Source organism: Arachis hypogaea, chromosome 4, assembly GCF_003086295.3.
Source record: "Arachis hypogaea cultivar Tifrunner chromosome 4, arahy.Tifrunner.gnm2.J5K5, whole genome shotgun sequence".
In the NCBI taxonomy this organism is placed as follows: domain Eukaryota; kingdom Viridiplantae; phylum Streptophyta; class Magnoliopsida; order Fabales; family Fabaceae; genus Arachis; species Arachis hypogaea.
Genome location: NC_092039.1, coordinates 121,027,687 through 121,037,678, shown reverse-complemented (window position 1 = coordinate 121,037,678; position 9,992 = coordinate 121,027,687). Strand labels below are relative to the sequence as shown.

Genomic DNA, 9,992 nt, shown 5'->3' with positions numbered 1-9,992 from the left:
GTTATTTTGCCTGGTAAAAACGACGGTTTATAATTGTCATTTTAAACAACATGAAATGCTATTTTAACATGGTAAAACGGCGGTTTCAAATGCCGTTTTAACCAACTAAAAATGCCGTTTTAATCCGGTAAAAACGGCGGTTTCAAATGCCATTTTAACAAACAAAAAATGCCACTCTGCCAAGAAAAAAATGGCGGTTCATAAACGCCATTTTAATCAACAAAAAACATTGTTTTACCCTGGAAATAACGGCGGTTTGAACTGTCATTTTAACCAACAAAAAAATGCCATTTTATCTGGAAATAACGGCTGTTTGAACCGTCGTTTTAACCTAACTCAGAAACCGCCGTTTTAACCAAGTAATTGTGACGGTTTTTCAAAAACCACCGTAATAACCAAATGACGCTTCAAACCGCCGTAATAACCCTAAAAAACTGCTGTAATTACCAAATTTTTTTGTAGTATTTTAAGATCTAAAAATCATGTTTTCACATTTAAGCACAAATTTAGAGAGAATTACAAAATTATGTTATTTCATTGAATAAATGTGGGATAAGTTGATAAAATCCCCTAAATTAAGCACAAGATAAACTACAAAATTGGAGTTTATTAGTTGTCTTGACGTGAATATTGTGATAGTCGAAAACCATTAGATGACAATTTAGTCAAATTTATTAAATTATCCAACCATTTTTAAATATTAACTTAACGTGATGCATACATGTAAATTTTTACCAAATTAATTTTTTACAATATTTGTTTTGGTGATCGAATTGACCCACAACCCAACAAAGAATCTATACTTCGATTCTTAAATCCCAAAACAAGTAGGGTATTTTATATATGAATTTAATTTTAATGTACTGTAAATATAAAATAATTTTACACGTGCATCTAATTACATAATACTACATTAATAAAAATAACTATTTTTTACATTAACAATGTGAATGGTCATCCAAAAAGGAACTTGATTACACGAGTGTAAAATGTTTTACACTGCATCAAAATTAATCTTTTTTATATATATGGCACTTAAAGCAAGGACTTGTTTGCCAAACAGCATACCCAAAGAATAAATCTAACACTTTATATTTAAATTAAAGTTTTAATTAAATGCAGCCACAACTAAAAAAGTTAATTATTGATGAGAGGGAAGCAAAAAGTGACAGAGAGTACAGTGTAGCTCAAATGAAATTGATAAAGGGCACTTTAAATATACTTGGAATGTTAAGTGTTAATGATTGAGTAATAAAATAATTCAGAAAAGAAATCTCTGTATATATGAGTGCTAACTGTGTGCCCCCTAATCCTGCCAACTACTACTCCTTCAAAACTATGGGGAGTTCCAATATTTACTATCTTCACCTTATTCTTTCATCGTTTCTTCTTTTCACATTCTTCCCGGAAACTGTCCATGGCAGCAAAAGGGTATGCTCTTGAGATTCTGCTTTGAAAATCGTAGTAATAATGATGAATTTCCCATCCTTTTTTGTTTTAATTTACACATACATTATTATTGTTGGTTTCTTTTCTTATTTTTATTATTATTGTTTTTTCAGTGTTACATTGTATACATGGGAGCACATTCTCATGGACAAAGCCCTACCACTTTAGACATGGAAGCCGCTACAATTTCTCACTATGGTTTACTAGCTTCAGTTTTGGGAAGGTATACAAATATAGCATGGATTAGCAAGATGTAGCAGTTTGATAATATATCATCAATTCTAAGATTATTACTCAGATAAAGTCACATATAAAATGGTTGAACTAATTAAATTATTAATTATTATTTTTATATAAAGATAATTTTATGTGAGTATTTGTTCCATAAATATTATTAGTATATAATAGTTTGCTAATGACAAATGTTATTTAACAAGATTGTTTTAAAAATCTTGTATATGCTAGGACATAATTAAATGTTAATTAATACTAAAAGTTTGAGAAAATAAATATTATCACTCTGAACTTATTATAATAATATTGCTTCTTTTTTCTTTAAAATTATATAAATATATAATACAAAAAAAAATATATAAAGTGACATAAAAAATGAAAGTGACATTATCATTTTTCACAAATTTAATGCTGGCAGTATATTTATCGATTTTGCTATAATGAAATTTTTTGGTTAGTAGATATTAATTCTATTTTGCTATGTACGTATAGCACAAAAAAACATATAATAATGGACTAAGTGTGTTTACATTATTTGATAACAGCCATGAGAAAGCGAAAGAAGGCATGATTTACTCATACAATAAGCACATCAATGGCTTTGCAGCTTTACTTGACGAAGAAGAAGCAGCAATTATTGCAAGTGAGAATATACTTCATTCCAACAGTGTTTTTACCACACGAATTAATGTTAATTTTTAACCTAAACTAACAAATTGATACACCTATCGTGATTTAATTAAAGGGATACGAAATTAGACATCAAATTGGAGCAGATGCAGATCTAAATCCTTGTTTTCAACTTGCTTTTTTTACCTTTATTTTGTCACCGACCCTATTATGTGCTGTCATTGACCCTAGTATGTGTCCCCTATATCCCCTATGCCTTATGTAGTAATGACATTTTCATGTTTTTATTATACTTATTTGATATATTTTAAAATATATATTTTTTATATAATAATTTTAATAATTAATAAAATAATAAGAAATATTTTGAAAATATAAATTAAATATAATCTAAAATCATGCTAGTATTTTTTTTATTGAATTTAACTCTAGAGTTAATTTTTTTCAGCTAATATTAATATTAATCAAATTTTTTGAAATTATTTTTATATTTTAAACTCTAAATTTAAAATTGTAAATTTAAATTTTAAATCTTAAATAGTAAATCCTAAAAAAAAAGAGTTAAAAAAATTTACAATAAAACATTAATTAATATTAACTAATTAAAAATTAAATTTTTATACTTTTAATTTTAAATGTTTGTCAGAATTACCTAACAGTTATTCATCAATTAGTCATATCCGGTGACAATAACTGACATGCAAAATGTGTATTTTGGGTGGGACAGAAAAAGCGAATGTGGTGTCAGTGTTCTTGAGCAAAGAGCGCAAACCTCAAACAACAAGGTCATGGGAAGTTCTTGGACTTCGCAGAAATGCTAAGAACACTGCATGGCAAAAGGGTAGATTTGGTGAAAATACAATCATCGCAAACATTGACACAGGTAGTATAAATTTAAACAGTAACTTATATCCAAATTATTCTTACACATTAGAAGTGAGAAATTAATTAAACTTCTAAACATTCTATGATTCAATTCGTTCAATGAGTTAATTTTATTATTCTTGATCCTACACAAAAAACTAATGTACATTGAAAATGGCTGGTAATCTATATTTTATTTCTATTACTTTCGATTCTATAAAATTATTATAAAAAATATTCACATAGTGATATTTTTCTATGAAAATAGTATTGCAAATCTTAGAAGGTTTGATATGTTAGATTGAATTATATATTTGATTAAACCATCTAATAATTCATAATATTATTTTAATGTGAAGATCTTTGAGTATCTCTTCATTATTATTTCAGTGATTAATCAAAACACATTGACAAGGAGAAAGGAAAAGAGAAATTTGTAGAAAGTAAAAACTAAAGAAGTGAGCATTAGAAGTTAATCAGTTAGTGTGAGCATTAGAAGTTTCTGGTTATAGATACTGACGTGGCAGAGTTAGTTAGTGTGAGTAGTTAGCTCTAACTGTATATATATCACGTAATTACCTTGCTAACTGATTTCTGGTACTTTTCACACACTACCAATCTGTTTTTACACTTCAAGCCATGTAAATAACTGTTAAATAAGATAACAACAAAACATGATTATTATGGTGTTTAAAAATATGTCTAATTTATTAAAAAGAGTTAAAAATAAATATTTATTTTTAAAAGTATAAAATAAATAATTATTAAATATTTAAATTTTACCATAAAAAATAAATTAAGTAAAAGTTAGACACTAAATTATAAACACATAAAATTCACTACAAATTAAAAATAATGTATAATATATGTATGGAAATAGATAACCAATCTCTCTCTCTAATTCTCGTTGTACAGGGGTTTGGCCTGAATCCAAAAGCTTTAGTGACAACGGATATGGCCCCGTCCCATCAAAATGGCAAGGGGGCAACGTTTGTCAATTAGACAAGCGCCCTCGTTCCACAAAGAATCCTTGTAACAGGTTATCATTTTAATTATTTTCCTTTTTAATGTTAATGTACCGACAATATAAAAGGGATATTTAATTATAAATTGCTGTATATTAAAACACATAAATCCGATTGAATATTCAGTGTATTAAACTTAAATTCTGATATATGTTGAATGAATGTGAAATAAACGTACAGGAAGCTAATTGGAGCAAGATACTTCAGCAAAGCTTTTGAGGCAACGAATGGAAACATCATCAGCCCAGCGATGCATACAGCACGTGACTTCGAGGGGCATGGGACTCACACTCTATCCATAGCTGGTGGCAATTTTGTACCGGGAGCGCATGTATTTGCAGTTGGGAACGGCACCGCAAAAGGTGGGTCCCCAAGTGCCAGAGTGGCAGCTTACAAAGTTTGCTGGTCTCCCACGGAGGAAAAGAGTTGCCACGAGGGTGATATATTGGCTGCAATAGACCAAGCCATAAGCGATGGTGTTGATGTCATTAACCTCTCTGTTGGTGGTCGCCAAGTTGTAACTGCACAAGATATCTTCACCGATGCGGTTTCCTTAGGGGCCTTCCATGCAATTTCTAGAAACATCTTATTAGTTGCCTCAGCTGGGAACGATGGACCTGCACCTCAAACTGTTGTCAATGGTGCTCCTTGGATCTTCACCATTGGTGCTAGCACAATAGATAGGGAGTTTCGCAGTACCATTACCTTCAGTGACGGTCGACAAATCACGGTATCATATCACACCCAATCATAATATTACTTAGCTATATTCTCTCCCAATATGTTTAATTTAAAGTGGATTTTGTAAACGAAAAAGTCTAGGTGACCAACGTTTTTATTAAAATTTGATCTGTATTTAACTAGCAAAAGAAAAGTGAATAATCTTATATTATTAGATAAAATTTTACACCATAAAAAATACCAATAATAACTAATTGATAGTTACAAATCACAAAATTTACAAACCTCTAACACTACATAATCACTCATTTTGGGTTTTTGTTTTACTTTTGCAACAGTGTTTTGGTAATTATTATACATGGATTAATAAGTATCTTTTTTTATGTTTGAGACAATTATATTATGGTAATTATGATAACTATACGCACATGGTTGAAATTAAAATCATATTTTTTGGTATTTTAATAATATTTTTTTAAACAACACTTTTAAAAAAATGTTGTATAATAATAAAAATATATTTTAAGTTTAACAATATTTTTTAAAACATTATAATTATAAAATAATTATGCTACGTATACATTAAAGCCAGTCACCAATATAAAATATATATTAAAATATAAATACATGTTAAAAAAGTGTTAGATAACTAATAAATTTTGTGATTTGTAACAATTAATTAGTTATCATTAATATTTTTAATGGTGTGAAATTACATCTAATAGTATAGAACGATAATACTATAGAAAAAAAAAACAATCTGAAGTTGTTTTATTTAATATTAATTAATTATCACAATAATTAATAAATATATGCTGATTTTTTTTATTACCATTGTGTCTTATATTATATTGTAATCTTGAAAAAATGATATCGGTTTCTTTTTCCCTCTCTTTACTAGGGAGGTAGTCTTTCAGTAACATTGCCACCTAACCAGGCCTTTGATTTTATCCTGGCTACCGACGGTAAACTTGCCAATGCCACAATTCAAGATGCGTAAGTTGTTAATACTAGCTACCTTCCTTTGTTATAATTAAATCTCTGTTAGAATTTGAAGTCTTAACTCATATGCTATTTTTGTTGCATATGGATAGTCAATTTTGCAGGCCAGGTACACTCAACCGTACAAAAGTTGCAGGTAAAATTGTGAATTGCTTGAGAGAAGGGAATATAAAATCAGTTGCTGAGAGTCTGGAAGCAAATGCTGCGGGTGCAATGGGAATGCTGCTCGAAAATCAACAAAAACAAGGCAGAACAGTTAGCGATGAACCTCAGATGGTGCCCAGTGTCAATTATCGCAGCCGAGGCAGGGGTCCAACGCCTGGATACTTTCCTAACTCTCTATCATCCCACAATTCCAATCCTTCTTATTATGACGTCATAACTGCCACGTAAACTATTTTACTATTATATTCTTCTCATAAATAGTCCTTACGTTGTTGTTACTATTCACTTGAAGCTGTTTTCATATAAAAATAATTATATTTATTTTTTATTATTATTATCAGAACTCCTCCTTCTCCAACACCGTCTCTTACAGTAAAGCTCTCCAAAGCAACCACGGTGGTAGGAACAAAGCCAGCTCCAGTTATGGCTTCTTATTCATCTAGAGGACCCAATAAAATTCAGCCATCCATACTCAAGGTAAGTACTTACATTTATTATATAAGAATATTTAACTTTAGTATAGTAATAGTCCTTAATAATAGATGGCTGAATTTGGTTTGGATGATTTCAGCCTGATGTGATTGCACCCGGAGTAAATATACTTGCTTCATATTCACTAGGCGTAAGTCCCTCTAATCTTGAAACTGATCGTCGTCGCTTCGAATTCAATGTGCTTCAAGGAACTTCTATGTCCGCCTCTCATGTTTCTGGTATTGCCGGACTTCTCAAAACACGTTATCCTGATTGGAGTCCGGCAGCTATTAAATCTGCAATCATGACCACTGGTATGCTAATGATCTATATCTATATCTGCTATATATATACATATCATAGCTTCCATAGACACACTAGTTGATGCATTATTTAGTAGAAAATAAACATAGAGAGATAGAAGGATGCGCGCACAAGTACATTTTAATTCATGTAGCCGACTCCACCTAATGAGACACGAGGTTTTGTTGTTATTTATATATATATATATATATATATATATATATATATATATATATAAAAGATTATTAATTTTTTACTTATTGAAAAATTATGTAAAAAAATTATATAATATAAAATATATTACAAAAATATACGGATAGAGAATATATTTTAAAGTAAAAAAATATGTATATACTTTTTACTAACGAAGTGATCGATTCTTCGTATCATAAAATTTACCGATAATAGAATTTGTGTCAATTTTTTCAGTAATTTTCTTTACAATATAATTAAAAGATAATTAGCAAGAAATTCATCTTTTATTTTGTTTCTAAGTTATTTTTCATAATATTCATAATTAAAAATGATCTCTTAATTGTAGCAGTTGAAACAGAGAGAATTAATACCAAATGAATAAAAAAATGGCCACAAGAAAAAAAAATCACTTTATGAGATTTAAAAATTTTTATTTAATTAAAAAATATTAATAATAATAATATTTTTTTCAAATTTTTTTAATATTGTTACTTACTTTTTAGATATTAAAAATCATTAATATTTAAATTAGACTGAACTTTTATTTATATTAGATTAAATACTAAATAATTTTCTTAAAAAAATTAAATTATACACAATAACTTATTACTATTACAAAAAGTTTGGGGCCGAGGCCGCCGATCTATGTCCGTCCCTGATTGAAGTGTGTATGATATCCTTAATTCCATTATTCCAGCAACCACACGGGACAACACAAATAGGCGGATTCAGGATGCATTTGATCGTGATTTAGCAAACTCATTTGATTATGGGTCAGGACATGTTCAACCTAACCTTGCAATGGAGCCAGGACTTGTTTATGATCTTCACCTTATTGATTATTTGAACTTCTTATGTGCATCTGGATACGACCAACAAGCAATTTCAGCACTTAATTTCAACAAAACTTCTGTTTGTAAAGGAAGTCATAGCATTGATGACTTGAACTACCCATCAATTACACTACCAAATCTTGGGTTGAGTCCGGTAACGGTTATTCGTACATTAACCAATGTTGGCCCTTCAGGCACATATAATGCAAGTGCCAAATTGGATGGATGCAAAATTACGATCGTGCCCAATTCCTTGACTTTCAAGAGAATGTATGAGAAGAAAACATTTAAGGTCATTGTGCAGGCATCAAGTGTGATTCAAGTTGATAAATATCAATTTGGTGAAATGATATGGACAGATAGAAAGCACAGAGTCAGGAGTCCTATCACAATCAGACGCCGCAAGTGAAAAATCTTGTGAATTGACTATTGAGTGTGTTAATGTTAATATTTGTTACTATATGTATATATCTATATATGTATGTGAAATAATAATGTCTGTAACATGTTATTACTATAATATTTAACTGTTGTGTACTTGTGTGCTTGCGTAACAATAAATTGATGCGTGGAGGCGAAGATCTGGTCCTCTCTGTCTTTTTTTTTTTTTTCTCTCTAGTGTGTGTGTTGCGCGCTGAACATACTTGTATCGTTATTTATTCTAATCAAGAGCTGAAATTGATATTCAATATGCAAATTGTGTTGTCTTAATTTCATGGTTAGATTTTGTGTTTTGATTTTTGTGTCTATTTTGAGTAATTCTTCGCATACAAGCGATTAAGGCTTGTAAGCCTTACAAGTTCAATTAAAACTAACGCTCAAAACATGCTTTTAACCATTCTTCTTTCTCTTCGTCTTCTCATTCTTCTTTTCTTTCGTTTCTTGCCTTTTCTTTCTCCTTCTTCTTCTTCTTCTTGCTGCACGTTCTTCTTCCTCTTACTCTTCTTCTTCTCCTTTTCTTTCGTTTCTGCACGTTCTTCTTCATCGTCTTCCTCTTCTTCTTCATTTACGTTCTTTTCTCTCTGTTTTATCTTTTTTTTTTCGATTTTTCATGGTGAAATCGTTTTTGAAGAAGAAGAAGCAGTAAAAGATGAGGAGGAGAAAGAGAAAGAGTTCTGAATTATGCATAAGATGTATTTTAACGAATTTTGTGTGTATTTCTTTAAATCCTTTGGGTGTATTTTCTGTAATCCTTTGGGTGTATTTTCTATAATCGTTTGGGTGAATTCCTGTAACCATTTGGGTGTATTTCTGTAATCCTTTGGGTGTATTTCTGTAATCATTTTGGGTGTACTTTTGTAATCATTTGGGTGTATTTCTGAAGTTTCATTATCTTTAAAAGGATTACAGAAATACACCCAAAGAATTACGAAAAATACACCCAAAGTATTTAAGAAATACACCCAAAATTCGTTGCATAATTCAGAACTCTTTCTCTTTCTCTTCATCTTCTGCTGCTTCTTCTTCTTCAAAACGATTTCAAAGCTTGATTTCAGAAACTATGAAAATCGAAAAAAAAAACTTGATTTCAGAAACCATGAAAATCGAAAAAAAAAACGAAGAAGAAGAAGAAGAAGAGGAAGAGGAAGGGAAGAGGAAGAGGAAGAGAAGAAGAAGAACCGTTCTGAGTGTAGCGCTTTGAAAACAGGAAATGTTGAATAACGCATTAAAAGGCCTAGTAACTTGTAAGACTTGTAAGTCAAAAAGACTTGTATGTGTAGCACTCCTCGTCTATTTTAAAGGCATGTGCAACACCGTGGTATCTTGAGTTTTGTGTTCCTAGTTATGGATTTAATAGAGTTCATAACAGAATAATTAAGGATTGAAAGAGAAGAGAGTTAATCTAAATTGTGCTCTGTATTATTGTTGAAGTTAGTTTTCCATCTCTACCACTCTCACTACTGATAGCTTGGAAGGGTGATTGATGAATTTTATTGAAAAGTAAAATTTAAACCAGTACAGCAGTAGTGTGATGCAGCCTCATGAGTGTAAGGAAGTAATAAACAAATGAAACAATGAGAATGTATAGAAAGGAAAATGATCTATTCAAGTAACATCAGCACCAAAGGGATCTGACCATGCATTCTTCCAATTAATGGAACCTGTCAAGAATGTGGGAATAGAAATTAGCAGGGGAATT

At 30.2% G+C, this 9,992-nt stretch overlaps 1 protein-coding gene across 1 annotated transcript; it reads left to right on the top strand.

The window, feature by feature from the left end:
- The first annotated feature begins 1,246 nt into the window (after positions 1–1,246).
- On the top strand, positions 1,247–8,549 carry LOC112797680 (subtilisin-like protease Glyma18g48580). Its single transcript, XM_025840734.3, has 11 exons — positions 1,247–1,431; positions 1,563–1,672; positions 2,229–2,326; positions 3,041–3,196; positions 4,093–4,216; positions 4,383–4,932; positions 5,785–5,879; positions 5,978–6,274; positions 6,392–6,527; positions 6,622–6,835; positions 7,717–8,549. The coding sequence occupies exons 1-11, from the start codon at positions 1,285–1,287 to the stop codon at positions 8,259–8,261; spliced, it is 2,472 nt and encodes an 823-aa protein (XP_025696519.3). The 5' UTR covers positions 1,247–1,284; the 3' UTR covers positions 8,262–8,549.
- The last annotated feature ends 1,443 nt before the right edge of the window (positions 8,550–9,992 follow it).

What these genes read in the sequence shown, in the direction of transcription:
- LOC112797680 (XM_025840734.3), top strand. Translation starts at nt 1,285, where the DNA reads ATGAGTGCTAACTGTGTGCCCCCTAATCCTGCCAACTACTACTCCTTC. An exon ending in AGAAGCAGCAATTATTGCAA is followed by an intron (nt 2,327 to 3,040) that starts GTGAGAATATAC and finishes TGGGTGGGACAG; the next exon opens with AAAAAGCGAATGTGGTGTCA. An exon ending in AATGCCACAATTCAAGATGC is followed by an intron (nt 5,880 to 5,977) that starts GTAAGTTGTTAA and finishes GCATATGGATAG; the next exon opens with TCAATTTTGCAGGCCAGGTA.